This window comes from Epinephelus fuscoguttatus, linkage group LG11 (assembly GCF_011397635.1).
Source record: "Epinephelus fuscoguttatus linkage group LG11, E.fuscoguttatus.final_Chr_v1".
Taxonomy (NCBI): domain Eukaryota; kingdom Metazoa; phylum Chordata; class Actinopteri; order Perciformes; family Serranidae; genus Epinephelus; species Epinephelus fuscoguttatus.
The window spans coordinates 33,269,377-33,287,657 of NC_064762.1; the positions used below are offsets into that span (position 1 = coordinate 33,269,377).

Genomic DNA, 18,281 nt, shown 5'->3' on the forward strand with positions numbered 1-18,281 from the left:
TTTTTCTGTTATATAACACCTGAGGGGAATTATTTTTTCCTTTCTTTTTTTACTAGGAGAATTGTCTGAATCATAAACTGCAGGCATAGCCAAGCAGCTGAACCACACGCTCCTCCTGGGAGACCCCTGGGGGGTGACAAGGAGGTCAGTAAAGCTCTGGTATGTTTGCTTTGGATCAGAGGAGGCATCAACAGCAGTGTGGTAAAAACGTACCGTCCCGTCCTCCATGAGTTTGAGGCAGGAGCCGAAGTCAGCCAGGCGGATGTGGCCGTTCATATCCAACAGAATGTTGTCGGGCTTAATGTCCCTGAAAGAAGATGGAGAGGAAGAAGGGAAAGACAAATTGAGCAAACAATTCCTCAGAGAAGAATGAGTAAGACGAAGAAAATAAGACATTCTTCCAAACAAAACAATACCTATAGGACATTCAAAACACACAGAAGCCTGTTCTCATATTGCACCATCAATTATCATCAAATTAAATTACATAACCTGGGGAAATTTAACTTTCTTAACTTGCTTGTAAAGCTAGTGTGTAATAATTTAGATGTATTTATGATTAAATTAAGCGTAGTTTCCCTGTGCCCATTTATCAGCAGCATGACAACTCTAAATTGACCAAAAGAAAGTATAAACACTGGAAATAGCTGGACTTGTGGGAATTAGCGATACAGAAAGTGTGTGTGTGTGTGTGTGTGTGTGTGTGTGTGTGTGTGTGTGTGTGTGTGCGTGCGCCGGACAGAGCTTTTAAAACACACACAAATATGCACTCTGTTTGAGGAAATATGCAACACACAAACACACTCCCACTCACAAAAAAAGACCCTGTGTCCTAAACAGACACACTCCCCTTTAATATTTGTGTTTGTGGACTGAGACAGTCTGGGTGGGGGGCTGCCGACAACACATTCTTTCAGTGATGTGTACACAGTGGCCACTGTAGATTTTCTTTTCAACCTGCATCTGTTCTGCATTACTACTGCTGATGATATGTTTATAACACAGATACAGACTCTGGCTTGATTCCAGCTGCTACAACAAAGTTTTCTGTCAACCAGCTTCAACAGCTGGATCATCTCAATATTCATCAGCTACTTTCGCAATGTAACCAGCAACGTTTCAAGAGTGGAACTGCCTGGAGGACTTATTAACCAGAAACAAATGTAACAGCAATTACTTGGTGACTTGACTGTTGGACTGCAACTAACAAACTATTTCACTGTTTAATTGTTTGGTTTATAAAATGTCACAAAAAATGGTGTTTGATCTGACCCACAGTCCAACATTCAAAGATATCTAGTTACCTGTCACATAAAACAGAAAACAACGCTGCAAATTCTCCAAATCAAGAACTGATTTTTGGTTGAAAAATGACTGACTTAATTTGTTGATTATCAATGACGTGTATTTCTCTGGCTAACCACTGCAGCTCTAGTGGCTAGTGCTGGTTTCTTTCCCATGTCCTACGACCTCTGAATATGGAATATTTTCAGTATAGATGTGCCCAACAAGTAGCTCTACTCTTGTTTTGCATTATTTGGAACTTTACAAAACACTTGTCTACTTCCTGTTAGTACGTTACTAAAGCAAAGGTGACTTCAGGGCCATATGTTAAACATCCCTGTCCTAAAGGGAATAAGGTGCAGGACAATCCTCTAGTGTGTTTAACAGGAAGTCACTGACAGGTGGTTTTTGTTGGGCTGCTGGTGCTACTGTCTTGCACGGCAGTTTGAAGCCTTGTTAAGATTGACAGCCCAAATCTATTTTTGGCATATCCCTATTGTATCCACCTTGATTTTAGAAAGTTCGGATCATAAAAACCACGAGATGCAATTTTTGCTAATTGGATCCAAACCACAATTGGAGGTGGTTTGAAATGCGATCACATTCAGATTTCTACAGATATTTCTCGGTCCGGATGCTCTGGTCACTCAAATTGGATTTCAAATTGTCCCTTGGGTCACTTGCAATGCACCACAAAAAAGCTATGCCAAATCTAGAGTAACAGAAGTGCTGAGCAGAATCCATGCTGCTACTAGCAGAGTGCTATGGAGAACAACATGGAGAACATCAGTCTGTGGACAGACAGCCGAATAAAATGTCTGCTGGCACTTTGGGGGGAGGCTCCTATACAGGCAAAGCTGGAAGGAAACTACTGGAAGAAGACAGTCAAGAGATAGGTTCCACATTGGAAAGCCGCATTACCAGCGTAACTACGTAGTTACTGACATTTACGTCATTATCCCAGCAACCCATACAGATGGGTTAGTGATGTCTGGACCAAGCAGCAACACCAGGGCTGAAAAATGAAGCTAACACAGAAGTGTTGAAAACTGCAGTTCCTCCAATGGCCACTTGAGGCTGGCGCCAAAAGTGAGTCAGTACCCGCAGTTTACAACCTAGTACAAAAAATGGTTGTACAGGGATTGAGTTTTTATACAACTCAACCTATTACATTTTATCAAGGCTTAAAGTTATGCACTATTAAGGAAATGGGTGCTTTAAGTGACTGGCTGGATCTACAGCCTGGCCTGGTCAAGTCTAGTCTCTGTGTTCATGGTGGGCAATTCTCCGCCCGTACTTCTTGAGGGAAAAAAAAAATCCTTTGTTAATATTTTGAATTCTGTCTATATTTGCTTGAAATGTACTTTATAATAATGGTAAAATCATACTAAATGACCCCGATGACTGCTGGCCCGGACTGGTATGAAACGGAGACGTCACTGTATCCCACCATCATGGCTAAATATAGCTTCTGTCCTTGTCTGACTATTCCACTGAGTCCCCCTGAGGGCAAACCCTGGCGAGCCCTGTGTCTGAGGCCCTCTTATCAACACAGTGAACCACGACACGGCTCAATACCCACGGTATGGAGGGCACATAAAAGCTCTTTATAGTGTCAAAAGCGCACATACACACAGTGCATGCAGGAACACACAAATGGCAGCAGACACTCACACCTTTGATGTCCCAGGTTACACAACTGAGCTGGTGCTATTTCTGTGCAGTAATACAAGCATGACTCTGCTTAAAATAATAAACCTGATGTCCAACACAAGCACACCCCCACTCACTCCCTACCCCTAAGGGCCCTGACACACCAAGCCAACGGTCAGCCATCAGTGAGCGTCTGTCGCCCTAGCTTTTGTGGCGTGTCCCGCCATAAGGCCCAAGCACACCAATTCCACATCAAAGACCTAGTGGTGATAAAGGATGACTGCTGCATTGCCTGTGTCGCTTGAGTCTTGGCCAAAAAATTGCACTTGAACACACTGCAAAGACGACGGCCATGTTGTGTACCTACGTAAGAGGAAGTACCCCTCTACACCAGCAGGTAGTGGTAATCTGTACTGGTCATTCAAAAAGGGAAAACAGAAGACTGACAGGATGGATTCAAAATGCTTGTTAGCCAGTTAACACACTGACAACACAAAAATCCAGTGTTGGAAAAAACAACCACTGTCCACAAGCAAAGAGCTCAATAGCTAGGAAAAATCTTTAATATAACAAGATTTTTTATCTCACGCCCCCTTTACTTAAGACATTTGTTTGTTTTCCTCACTTCCGCTTCTTTTTTGTGCACTGAGCTGAGCTCCCAATCATAGTGACGTTTTGATTGACTGATGGGCTCCGCCGTCTCCACTGCCGATTCAACATGCTGAATAAGCTGAAAAAAGCCATCAAGGGTCGACTAGTGCCAATGGTGCAGGACCCACCACAAAAACTAGGGTTACAGGTAAGGGTGCCATGGGAAAGTTGGAGATTATCAGTCAGAGAATGTATGAATTAAGACACAAGGAAATAATACAGAAACTCAAACACCACAGCAAAAGGCTGGCCACATTCTGAATGTGTGCATGATTTAAAATATCTAATGGTTTATCATCACAGTCAATGGGACAACAAGAACTGCCTCTATCTTCTATCTTTGCTAACGACAATGGCTCAACCTTACTCATTCAACCATTACAGTGTGTGCATTTTTAGATTTGGCCTTCAAAGAGACCTCAAGCAAGAGCTGCCTCTAATAAAAGTTACACCAAAGCCACAGTAAAGGCCTGTGCCTTCTGGCAGACAATAACCAATGTGATAATGCTATCTAGCAAAACACTTGATTTTTGCCAGATAACCAAACTTTAGGAATTAGAAGCTAATCAGTTAAAGCTCATGAAATTCCAACATTTACCCTCTGATTTTCTGAAAATGCTTCTTAACTACCTACTAAATACAAGACACTTTTTCTTTTTCTGTAAAGAGTGAGCAGACATAAATTTGCTTTGAAGACATCTTTGATGTTTCTGTCTTCAGCAAAATATGTCTTCAAAGCCAGATGTGAAGCCCCTATCATTTTCCAGTAGTGTTATTAGTCTTATCTCGTGGGGCTGCAACAGGGGGTGGGCTAGCTATCCTGTCTGCTTCAGATAAGCCAGTATCACACCAACCTATAAAACCCTGGATTGAAGTAATATGTGCACATATGTGACTTGTATAGACACATAAAAGTTGGGCTCCAAACGTATATATACTATAAATTGACGCTTATTTTTACCAAATCACTGCTTGCATCACGGATTACTTAGAAGTCTTTTTAAAGGTCTTGACTGCTCACAGATGAGTTCCAGATTGGACATCACTTTCCAAAGTGGATACTGTATATAGCATTTTGGATGGAAACCACATACTGTACCCAAGTGCATACATCCACGCAACCAATCGGGAGTAGCATGAACTTGGCAGGCACAAACACACAAACAGCTGGCGGGGTGTATACTCAAGGTCATACTATCAAAAAGAGCTTATAATTTGGTGTTGGATGATTGAGATTTCGCTGATAAAATTTTAATGTCTCTTTGAGGACTTTTATCTTAGACTCTACACTACTCTGTTATATGTGAACCTTCAGATTAACTTTTACGACTCCAAACCTACACACAATGGAAGGCTTGAGCAAGAAGACAGAAACTTGGGCATAATCACTGGAAAAAAATATGAAGCCTCTGGCTTGCAACCGTATAATGGTATAAACAGAACCTTTGGAATGTGTTCAACCTGTACAAGAGCTGTCAGTTCTGTTTCAATAAATAGGAACAAAAATAACTTAAAGGTGCCCCGTGGAGTTTTTGATCATTGGTGGCACTACGCAGCAATGTTTTTATGAATGGATCTCTGTTTTTTGTTTTGTTTTTGTGCATGCCCACCAGGACAAACATGCATGCTCAAGAGCATGCTGGTTAAGTGATAGAAATTCCCGCCAACAGTTTCACACTGTTCCACTGACCTACAGGTGGTGGTAATGTGCCAAGAAACGCAGTACTACACCAAAAAAGGCAGGGAGGAAGAAGACAGCCAGCAAGTAATGCTGTTTTCCATTTACCTCAGAAGTCGAGTAAATTAAAGTATGTGCCTTATACTAAAATAAACACAAAGAACTAGATCATCTCATGTTTTATGATTTGAAAGATACGTAATAACTTAAGTTTTAATTTTCACAGCAGCAATTAAACAAGACAGTGTCACATTTTTCAGTTGGTGAATTTCATTTTTAAAGTCTAAATTTGAAAAAAAAAAAAGATGTCAGGCGCATACTCTAAGACTCAATGCAAAAATGTTTTCTTTTGATTAAGTACCAACATTTCAGCTAGACCGTCTTCATCAGTGTTAGAGTGTGCGCCTGACATCTTTTTTCAAATTTGTATATTTTTGTCAATGGTCAGCTCCTCTCCAACCCTGGTGTGCGCTCCTCCTTTCTCTTCATTTTTAACTTTTAAAACACATCTTTAAACAGGACTGTGTGATCACTAGTGTGCGTATCTATTACCAGGCACACGACCTCTCTTCACTGAATCTGTATCACCTTGACAGGAAGTGTAGACTTTACAAATCATGAATGACACCTGGAACAGTTGGACTAGACTGCGAGCACGTGGATCTGATGGTGCATGTGTGTGTGTCTGTGTGTGTGTATACACAGGTGCTTCAATTGCTGGAAGGCCTTAATCTGTTCCAGAGACTTCTGGTCTGCCAAAAAGCAGACAGCGTGAGTTGACCCATGCCTGTCCATGTGTGTGTGTAAATATGTGTGTGTGGCAGACAGGCCACTGCTGCACAGTAGGGGTAATGCAGAGGGAGTATTGGTGCTGCCATTGATAAACCGTTAAGTACTAGCAAAGCCCCTGTCTGCCCACTCCCCTCTCTTTCTTGTCTTAGCAGCAGTTGTCTTGCTGCCGCCATCCTCCTTTCCCCTCTGATACCAAAAGTCAACATTACTTTTCCCCCTCTGCACTTAACATCATCTTTTCCTTAACAATCTGTCTTACTCATACTGTTGTGATGAGTCCACTGGTCGTCAGAGCAGCCATATAAAAGCCCCCAGCTCACACAACTGGAGACTAATAGCACAAGAGCTGACTCACATTTATAGCCTTCCACGCATGGACAAAGCTAGAGAGGCTGTGGTGCTAAGCTAATGCTAGGCTACGCTAGTTAGCATAGCTAATTGGGCTACTGTGTCACAGGGCTCCTGCGGTCTTAAGGAGCAGCGCAGAGACGAGAATAGAGGGAGGTAATCTCTTCTAAGACCACAGCATCCATCTGTGAGGGCCATCTGGACGCCACCTCACAATACACACATACACACACACACACACACACACATACACACAATGTGGCCTGCAGCAACTCTGGAAACTGCAAAGACAAGGCATGACCACATGGCTCTAGCCAAGTAACTAACGAGTAAAAGAACTGCTGCCTGTGTGACTTCTGGCATCACTTGATGACACACACTAACACACACTTCCCTCTTATGCCAGGCTCTTTTTTTCAATATTTTCATGAAGTGTACATTTCAGTGAAATTTGAGAATACCTTTAGAATATATCTTTGATAATTGGTGTGTGTGTGTGTGTGTGTGTGTGTGTGTGTGAGTGAGTGAGTGAAAGAGAGAGAGCTCTGTTCCCCCTTAGATCACTCAGCTGTGAGGAGACACATGGCTCTGATCAATAATAAAACACACAAAGGCTGCAATCAATAGGAAAACACACACCATTACACACATACACACAGTACACTACAGTTGCAAGACCCCACTCAGGTAAGAGGTCCACTGTCACCCTCACATGACATCTTATTTGATTTGTTGTTATCTGTCTTCCTCTCTTCATGATCACAACAAATCTTTCTCTCTATCCACAAATCCACTCACACACTCCTCTCCCTCTGTACCAACCCCCAACTTGACTCTCACTCTGTCAGAACCCCCCTATCTCATGCAGTGTGTCACACACTCACACACACACACACATACACACTCGTGGCAGACAGATGTGGGGCTCGGCAGCACAAAGCCATGCTGAGTTGGCCTATTGAAACGTTTGTCAGGCCCCTCTGGGAGGCCACGCAGATCACTGACCACTGAATAAATGAACACACACACACACACACACACAAACACACAGTCTCCCTTTGCGTCTGACTCTAACACACGCTGCCTCTCATGGGACTCTGCTGAGGGGGACAGAAGGCTGACCTCAAGGCTCTTTGCTCTTCATTTCTTTCATCTGGGCTCTTTTCAACTTCATCGGCATCAACAGGACTGCAAATATGATTTTTAAATGGGCCCACATTGTGGCAAGGTCAACTACTTCATGACACCAGAAAAAGCACACATTAGGTAAGCTAAAACCACATCATTTAGATTATTAAGGTTAACTGTCCAAATATTATAACTCAGGGTTGGGCAATATAAAAGTATATATACTGTGGGACTGTTTCTACCAAGGCAGCCATCTCTTTGATATACTTGACTCCACTGGGACAATGCTGCACATCAATTAGCAGTAGGGTTCCATCGTAGACACATAACACGCAAGGGTAAACTAAAAAGTAGTCCAGCGCTACAAAACAGCCAAAGGCACAAGATGAGGTAGTCATATAAACATATTTCAGAACCATGTTTCATGTGCTATGTCTATGCCTTTAAAAAAAACAGGAAGAGTCCTGGTGGGCAGCTGGAGTCGATGACAGGGACACTGAAATATTCCTCTGACTCTTCTTATTACAACAGGGGTCTGTAAACGTTTTTCCCCCTTCTTTTATTTAAGCTTGCAACCAAATTAAATATCCAGTCCAATCCAGGGACCCAGAACATATTATTACTCTTGCCATGATGCATTTTACATCCTGACCTACAACCTAATGAACATTACAGTTGGTGAATTTAATGTACCAATGCACGTGATGTATAAGCCTGAATATTAAACAATACATATAAATATTTTTACCAGAAATAATTAAAAAAAAGTGGGGTCATATTATTTTTGGGACTACACATAATAATGTGAATGGTGAGAGTACCCTGCTCATACTTCATTTACATCAACAGTGTTGTAATATGGGGTTGTTAATGTTGCTAGGCTACTGAGTTTCTTCACTTGTGAACAGTGACTCTGTTAGAGTTAGTCAGCATTAACAGTGTTTATAGTTAGCCCCACTTCAACACCCAGGAGCTTCTCATGGCTTGTGTCTTCTTTACAGCTGAAACAGACTGGGGACAGAATCATCTGTCACGCAGCCAAGAATTTCTAGTGTAAACTAAGTGTCATGATGAGGAACTCAAGAAGAAAATATGGTAACCTGCCGGGAAAAAAAGTCATTCTGACTGCTTCCATGAGTAAGTATATGAGTATAATGATGACTGAATGAAAGAACGTCAGCACAGATATGGGATTTATGCTGACCACCTTATCCTCTAACAGAGAAAAGTCTCCTTACAGGACTGATATCATAGCTGCTATTAAGATATAAGCTAATAAACTGCACAGCTGCATTCACTGGTAGTGTTATCACGGTACCAAAATTGGGACCCACGGTACGATACCAGTGAAAGTATCATGGTTCTGAGTAATATCACGATACCACAGCAAAAACGAGGCAGATGTGCCTTTTGTCATTTATAAAAAGATAAATCACTTTTCTATAATACACCAATGATATTTCAGTGGAATAAATTTCTTATTGACTTATTCATACTTCAAAAACAGCATCAATAAGTGATTAACATAGGGGGGATCAAAATAAAATAAAAAAATAAAATTTGTGGAAATGTGAACGGCTCGTTTCTCCTCTGATACATCACATACCTGTGTGCCGCCAAGGCTTGGCAGTTCAGGTATTTCTGGGCAGTCATGACGCCAAGGAAGTTATTGGACCTGGAGCCAGGTTTCTTGGTCGCCGGTAAGCTGTTATCTTGCGCCGCGGAGCACTATGGCCGCCGTATCTGTGACCCCCATTCAACCCACAACCGGCAGGATTTGCCTTTAGTTTCTGCTGCTGGTTGTTTCTGTACTCGCACAGCGTGCTCCTGATTTTTTCTTTTGCTCACACAAAACTATTTTTAGTCGCAAATGCGAGTAAAATGCTGGCACCGTAGAGCTCTGTGGAAAACAAATCACTGTAGCATATATAAACAAATCTAGCCTACAAGTAAAAATAAATAAATAATAACTTTCACTGCTCAAAGATACTCAGTAGCTCAGCTAATACCTGAAATGTCACTGGAAAACAAACCACTGCAGCGGCATATTGAGTGCCAGGTGGCCAGCGTGCACCGTTACTTGACAGCGTACACTGTTATTGGACAGCGCATGGACACTCATCCTCTTGTGACTGGACTTTTAACTTATCCCACAGTAGCGGTACCATGAGGTACTGTAGTACTATGGTACTCCGACATTATGGTATCATACGTACCGTGGAGTTTAAGTACCATGGGTCTACCATTGGTACCAGTATACCGTGCAACACTATTAACTGGTTAATGTTTCTCTTTGGAATTCTAACACCAAAATTAGAAAATTAAGTAGACTTGCATTTGGCCTTTCTAATCTTCCAACCACTCAAGGTGATTTATGCTACACGCCCAAGGTGGGACCAAGTAATTGTTTTGCAAGTCACAAGTCTTTGCACTCAAATCCCAAGTCAAGTCTCAAGACCTTTGAGTCCTAAACAAGTAATAATGCACTTTTCACCAAATTTAGTGCTGTTTTAACTTTTAAAAATGTGTATTCCTTTGTTAAAACAAGTTTATTAAAAAGAGTGTTACTGAGCTTAATTTGCTGACATGGACATTAATAGCATAATAACACTATCAAAGAGTACCACAACAGAATGAATTTCATGTGTTTCTGTCCTGTCTTGTTGCATTTACATCATCTCTTATTGGGAAATTTCTATGACTTTCTGTTCCCAAATTGGCTGGGGGGATGGTATCAAGTACACTCAAATCAAGAGACAAAAGTCCAAGTGAAGTCACGAGTTGCAAGTCTTTTTTGATTTTGTCAAGCTGAGTCCAAACTCATCAAATTTGTAGCTTGTGTCTGACTTGAGTCCAAGTCATGTGATTGGAGTTCACACCTCTGCTACATGCCACATTCACCCACATTCATTCACTGATGGCAGAGGCTGCTTTGCAAGGTGCCACCCGATCATCAGGATCTAATCTAATCAAATCATTCACACACCGATGTCACAGCCTTCAGGAGCAATTTGGGGTTCAGTATCTTGCCTGAGAACATTCAACATGTGGACTGGAAGAGCCATTTGGTGGATGACCCACATTAACTTGTGAGCTACAGCTGCCAACAAGTGACTATAGTCTGACATATTTGTTGGTTATTTCCTTGTAAGTGGCTTTTGCATTTTTGTTTAAATGTGTTAGTTAAAATACACAAAACATGTTAAATATGATATCTGCTAGCTCACAATGTTTCTATAAAAGTCTTCTTCCAAAAACAAGTGGTGAAGGGTTGTCTTATTATCGGAGATGTCTCATGTATTTGAGTCATGCGGTATTTTTAGGGACTGTACTAATGGACGCCTTTTACTTTTTTCAAAGTCGAAATGACTACTTGAAGGTGGAACTTCAAATTATCCTTGTAGAATCTGGCATCACAGATGATTGAAAATTGTGATCCCCAAGAGAAAAAGCGGGGAAACCATTGCACTGCAGCACTGCCACAACCTGCTCATCAATATTCCCAGTAGTGGTGTGTCTGTGTGTGTTTGGTGTAACTGAAAGTGAGCCATGAATCGACAGTGGTTGGTCTTCTGTATAATGGATATTAGAGCCTTTTAATTACAGGGTTAATGCATTGTACTTCAACTTAGTCATAAGAACAGGAAAAACACACCAAATTCACATACACACATCATCACCGAGATAAACACACCATCATGCACATGCACCCAAATATGCACATGCACCCAAATACACACACACTCATTAGACGGGATCAGCCAGTAGGACACACCCTCCTCAGGGGACCTGCCTGGCTGTCTCCACCCTCTACAAAGCAAGCGTACAAATCTCCCATGAGCCGTACATAAGTGAGAAAGAGAGAGCAAAGGAGGAGTTGGGGGTTGGTACACAGGCGGAGGCAACGGCACCACACCCCCACCCACACACCTCCCATACCCCATCATTACTGTCCCAAAGCATCCATGAGGAGACTTAAAGAGAAACAGTGCTGTCCCCTCCTCCTCGTCCCTTTGCGCTTCCATCTCCTCCATCTCCACTGCCACCACCAACCCCCACCCACGGCCCCCAGATAACACCATGCAATTAGTGGCTCCCCACGCTCTTCTCATTCACTCCCTTTCTTTACTTATACATTTACATCTGCATCTCTGTATAACCGTCGTCCTCTCTCAGTACGTTTCTTTCCGTCTGACTTTCCAGTGGTGTATTAGAGATCAGAGTAACTGCAGACACACCCAAGACGTTACCCCACCAGGCAGCCCAGCTTTCTTGTACCCTTTTTCTGACCCTCCGTTGTTCCTTATCCATCTTGCATGTTTCCCTCTGTCTATCCATCCTTCTCTTGCTCCCTGAACAAAATTGCTATGACGAGCCCCCGGCGATACAACACTGTAATTGTGTTAACATGCCACTGCTTCCTGTCTGGCTAAAACTAACTTCCTGTTCACAAGGGCATCTTCTGTCAGCTGAAAAATTCTTCTGGCATGTACCTTACAGAGGAAAATGTCCACTCAGTGTTAACAGTCTGCTTTTAGGGTGTTTTTTACTTTAAACCTGCAGTAAGTTTTTTTGGGCAAATTGGCAGCAGCTGAAGCAAGCTGTCAACACAACATTGCCAAAAAAGATGATGATATGTCAAATATGTTTGCAGACAGGCCCTTATTTACACATCCACTCTCTTTAAGTACATTCTGCTGGTCATACTTCTGCATTTCAACTAAAAAAAAACGTTTATTTTTCAACCTGGACCCTATTCTCCCATATTTTCGTGTCAAAATCGTTTTTTTTGTTTGTTTTTTTTTACAGAGATCATGCTATGGGGCTGCTACGATGTCCCTCCTTTGTTACCTTTGCATTTTTACACAAAGCCCAACATTGGTGGCATCATGCTGCTCCAGTCTGTGATTTTAGACAGCATGCCAGCATCGCAGAAGCAAAAGAGGCGTGACGGGCGTGACATTTAACACAACCGCATCATCCTCTAGCGTAAGAGCTTTATAAACAATAACAATAATGTTCACATGGCAATAACAATTATTAAGTGTCCCTGTTATATGGCTGCTGATCTCATCCTCTGCACAAAGGGTAAGGAGCTCCTGGACCTCATTGTTTTCCCAATTTGTGAAATTTTGTTGCGGCTGTTCTTCTTTAAGTGAGGTGCTAAATGCAACCAGCTGCTTTTTAAAACTTAAAAACCCACACCCATCCCATCCACAGTCCCATCCTACCAGCTGTCCCTGTTACACAGATTTAATTTTGGCACTGCTGGCTTTTTGCTGCTGGCTTAAAGGCAAGACAACTCTGTCCCCCCATTCTGTGACTGTACCTTTTCTACAGAACGTCAAGGCGGCATAACAGCATGAAATTCATGCCATGAAGAGGCAGTGGCTTTAGGCTTTAGTGAATAATGAGAACTACAGTTTTTAAAACAGATTCAGTATTGTGTGAGAGCACTGTAGCCACAGATGTGAAACAGGCTGCTGTGTAATATTCAAGACAATAGCGCACTGCCAATGTAAAAGCACCTGTTTTTGCCACTGACAGGCTCAGGTAGTTATCCTAAGTGTCTAAAAGGAAATACAACATTTTTATTTTACCTTTTGTTTGTTTCATCTGGTTGTTATTGTGTCTCATTCTGAAGCCATTCCAGTTGTGTTTTTGCAGTTTTGCAAAAACAAACAGACCCAATCAAGGGAAAGGTAAGGAGAATGTTTTATTTCTTTGTCATACGCTTAAAATAATAATCTGAGCCTGTCAGTGGCAAAAACAAGCACTTCTAGTGGACATACACTGACAGTGTGCTATTGCCCTGAATATTAAATTGGCTGCAGCTCTCTTGTTCAATATTTGACCAATTTCAAAAATTGTTGTTCCCATTAATCACTTAGACACAAAAACATGGGAAAATAGGGTCCAGGTTGAAAAATACCAAATTTTCCCTTTAAGTGTGATTTTGAATACAGGACTCCTAGTTGTAATGACAAGTTGTACTGGTACTTTTAATTAAATAAATGCTCTAAGTATTTCTTCCAGCACAGCAGTTATTTTCCAAAGCACTGAATCCTGCCACTCACACACATTCACACACAAACCTAACCCCAAATGTGAATGTTCAAGAGTGAAATAGTAACACACACAGGAACCCAAACTAATATACTCTATAATTAGTCCACAGTATTGACTACCTCCAGTAATGACTGGAGACAAACACACACACACACACACACACACACACACACACACACACACACTCTCCCCTGTTTTCATTTAGCTGCAGTTGCTCCCCACAGCTGGAAAACTGCCCACAAAGCAAGAATAATGTAAACACACTGAACATCAGTCATCAGGACTTATTACTCAGTCTGTTCCTCTGCAGAAAATAATTACAGACACACACACACATCCCATTCTGCCTGCTTCTCACCTGTGGACGTAGTGTAGCTGGTGAACAGAGTCGATGGCCAGTACCATCTCAGCCAAGTAGAACTTGGCCATCTCCTCCGGCAGCCGGTCCTCAAACTTACTGAGCAGAGTCAGCAGATCGCCACCCACATAGTAGTCCATGACCAGGTACTAATGAGACAAAGAGACAGAGAAAGAGAGAGCGAGAAAATGAGACATAAATGTCAATTGCAGGTACTGGAAAAGAAATGATCTCTGCAGAACGAATAGCTCAATTTAAACCAAAAAATCAGTATAGTGTGAGAAAGTGAGATGATTTATGTATAAAACAATAAAAGAAAGTCACACAAGAAAGTCAAAAATATACCCCCCCTCCTTTTCCCAACCCTCCCCACTCTCCTTCCCTCTTTTCTCACAGTATCATTACTACAGAGAAGCACTGAGCTAGCCAGCGCTTAAACGGTTCTTAACTTTTGAGGTTTTCCTATAAATAGACGGCTGGACAGGCAGCGGTGTATATTTTTGGGGAGTGTCCTGTGTAAAGCATTTGTTGTGAGAATGTGGGAACTGGAATGACAAGCAGTCCTGGCATTTGAACTCAGGGTCACAGAGAGAGGACAGACTGTCAGGTTGGAGTGAGAACGACTGCCTTCGGCTGCCAATGAAAGTGAGGAAGAGCTTGGCCCGCAACCAGTCAGCGAGCTCCAAAAGTCATTCTTTTGGTCTTTTACATAAATGTTTTTTGGCCGTGTTAACATCTGTTGCCCAATTTCCCACAATTCTAAGTCATGTTGTGCTTTGTGGTAAAAAGTGAATGTGCTGGTCAGCGCCTGGCAGGTCACCAGCCATCATGTGGAGGTGGTGCTGTTGTCTATAAATGAACTAGCAGGTGGAGCTACTCAGTAGAAGGCGGTAGTTGTTACTTTGGAAAGTACCAAGGTTTGAATGTGCTAAAATGTGTGAGGTAAGGTGGGTAACACTAAAAGGGATAGCTCCAATTTTTTGAGGTAGAGTTGTATGGGGTTCTTATCCATGGTCAGTGTATTGGCACACCCCCAGTATGGAGAAGCAGTCAGGAGTACCACTATGGAAGCTTAGCAATGTACTGCTGTGGACAAGGACAGCAGTAAAACATATTTTAGCCACCTAAAAAATCTATGAGCTTCAGTGTATGCTACATTCAGAATATTTTTACAGTTTTACCATGCCGTTGGACAGCAGTTTCCAACAGGGAACTGAAGCCATTATATTGCTCTCTTCTAACCCAGACTCCATTAAGAAAGACCGTAATTATCTCCACTGAACACAGGAGCTGCTGCTGATTTAACTCTGCCTCGATCAGTTAAGTTTGTTTGCTATTGTGTGACTTTGGCATTTAAAAGGGTTCGTTCGGATTCACCCAAGTCGCACAACAACACAAACAAACTAACTGAGGCAGTGATAGACCAGCAGCTCCGATGTTCAGCAAGCTTACATTACTGTTTTTGTTAAAGTAGCCTGGTGGCTTTGTTGAGAGCATAGATGCGGAAATGAAGCTGTTGATGGCTTACCTGTCAGAGAGGGCTGCCTGAGGCAAAGTAAAGTGTTGAAATCATTCTAAATATAGCATACAATTAAACTGATATTGACTTCCTTTAGGTGGGAATTTTTTTAGATGACTAAAATACATTTTGCAACTGTCCCCATCCACAGCAGTACATTTCTTAGCTTCCGTGGCGGCACTCCAGGCTGCTTCTCCAAATTGCGGACGTGTCGAGCCCTATCTACTCTATGATCCAAACTATCACTTTAAAGGGTATCTGACTCATTAGATAAGTAAAGGTTGAAAGTTCACTGAAAAAAGTTAAGGTTAAAACCCCAGCAGGAGGATTTCTGGAAATACACTCATGGTATCGAGTCGAAAAACCAACTTCCTGCTCATGAATACACACACATAAAGAGAAGAAGAAGCTATGTTACCAGATTATTGTCGTCCTGGAAGGCGTAGTGCAGGGTGGTGATCCACTGACAGTCCCCATTTACCAACACATCCCGCTCCTCCCGAAAACATGCCGTCTAAAGAAAGATGCAAAAAACTTTATATGTTATAAACTGACAACATGAGAGGATTGCAATTCAAATCTTTAGATTTACAAGTTAGAATACCTGCAAGTTATTCATGTTTATAACTATGTTTACCATCTATCAGACATGATTTTTCATGCTGTTTCTTGTGAAAGCAATTTGTTAATTTAATCAAATGTAATGCTGTAAATTAAGTGACACACAAGGTGATACCTCTGGTCACATGTCAAACATCAGGATCCTCTACAGAACTACATGCTCAGAATCAAGAAGGTTTCAGTGTCTTGGCTCAACTACAATTCAGCATAGGGACGCCTGCTTATCTTTTGGCATGCTGCTGTCTGGCAGTATTCATTTAGGTAACCTAGGTGTTGTCAGTTCTCTGCAATAACCTGATTTCTTTAAGACATTAAATAGAAACCCCCCTTAATTGAAGAAGCCTTATTAACACAGCCAGATTTCTGCAAGAGAACCTGGGTCATCTACAGTATAACCTTAACTGGGTTCTACAAGGGTTTTAACAAAGATTGCATCTAAAGACCCAGACCATCAATTCAAGATCTGACTAAGCTTATTGAGACAATTTCTACAGCTGAAAAGTAAAAGTCAAACATTTGCACACAGAAAAATGTCAAAACCCACCCTGACCTCTCACTGTTCTCTTTTAGTCCAATTGCTCTGACCAAAATAAAACTCCTCAGGCTACAATGTCTTGCATAACTCTTGCCTTGGTTCAAAAACACAATACAAGATAGAAGAGAAACTTGAGTACTGATCATCTTAATGTAAACAAAGACTTTATGGTATTGTATTGCAAGTTGTTTTCTGATTTCCTACCTTCATATTTTTACTCTTACCTGCAGTGCTATTATTAATACATATTGTTTTGGTGTTGGAGATATTTGCTGTAGAGATGTCTGCCTCTTCTCCAATTTAATAAAACTACATGGCACTTGAGGTGTGGTGCTCAAAGTGCCACAGAAACACATTTTAAAAACCGCATGCTTCCTTCAGCATGGTGATACAGTTAGTGGTTGTAGTAAGTTCCTACATAAACTGCTCACAACAAGGTCTGTGGATTATCTTGAGTAACCAGGTCATGATCTCTGGGAAAGAGACATTGCTGTTGAGTTTTTCAAGCTGAGTGCCATCTAGTTCCATTATATTGGAGAGAAGGTAGACATCTCTACGGCTGATATCTCCAACACTCACACGCCTCATGCCAAAATAATCTAGATTGATAAATAGCACTAAAATATTTGTCTTTGATTTTGAAGTGAACTGTCCCTTTAACAAGATAACCCAATGATGAGGTGTCTTGTATACATGTGACCATACTGCAGATACTGGATAGTTTCTAAGTATGAACTACACCACACTGGCAGACATACTGTATACTTCTGTGATTTAGTGCAAGCCTCCCTTCGAGTCAGGCTCTCTGTGTAAATACAATTTCAGAATATTGTTGTGTAAATGGGCCACTTTATAATATAAATCAACACCACATCCATATATGGGCCTTAGTCTTGCACTGAGAGGGAAAGAATCTCCAATAAATGTCAGCATTTAAAATACTTATATAGAGCTTTGATGTTGTCTGTCAACGACAATTACATGCTTAGTGTACACTGTCTACAGTACATCTGTTGCTCTACATTGTTTCCCATGTCCACACACACACACACACACACACACACACACACACACACACAAACACACAAACACACAAACACAGCAGGGACCAGTTTTGGCCTGTGACGTATGAGGCATGAAGATTGAAGACCCAGGGGACCGACAGGAATGTCAGACTGTCAGGAAGAGGTCGATGAGAAAAACATGCATCGGCAGCTCGTGCAGCTCAAGCAGCAACATGATCTACAAGCCTTTATCAATAAAGGCCAGATCTGAGCTTTGATAGTGGACTAAACACTTTTTTAAATTAATCATAAATACTCTTTTTTCTTATCAGATTTTCCCCAATGCTGCTGCAGAGGCTCAGTATCTAAAACCAGCAGCAAAACTGATGCACCCCAACCAAAGCCTTACAAGCTGGTGACTGATGCTCACCTCGGCTCGCTTCAGCATCTCCCACTTGTTGAGAATCTTCATGGCGAATACCTTGTCAGTGTTTCTCACTTTTACGACTGCAACCTGTGGAATGGGGAAAAAAAGAGCTGGAGTGTTAAAAGCTGTTTCAATCATTTGTGTGACAGCAAAGTCAGACAAAGAATGTGACCCATGTTTAAAACATAGACCAACAGGAACATACCAAACAGAT

At 41.7% G+C, this 18,281-nt stretch overlaps 1 protein-coding gene across 5 annotated transcripts in view; it reads right to left on the reverse strand.

The window, feature by feature from the left end:
• The window catches only part of cdc42bpab (CDC42 binding protein kinase alpha (DMPK-like) b), a 93,922-nt gene that overhangs the window by 33,072 nt on the left and 42,569 nt on the right, over positions 1 to 18,281 (reverse strand). For all 5 annotated transcript variants that reach the window (XM_049589350.1, XM_049589349.1, XM_049589351.1 and 2 more), the window contains exons 3-6: positions 18,071 to 18,154; positions 15,899 to 15,994; positions 13,962 to 14,110; positions 214 to 307 (exon numbers count right to left, since the gene is read on the reverse strand). In XM_049589350.1, coding sequence (XP_049445307.1) covers positions 214 to 307; positions 13,962 to 14,110; positions 15,899 to 15,994; positions 18,071 to 18,154 — 423 coding nt within the window. The remainder of the gene's footprint in view (positions 1 to 213; positions 308 to 13,961; positions 14,111 to 15,898; positions 15,995 to 18,070; positions 18,155 to 18,281) is intronic.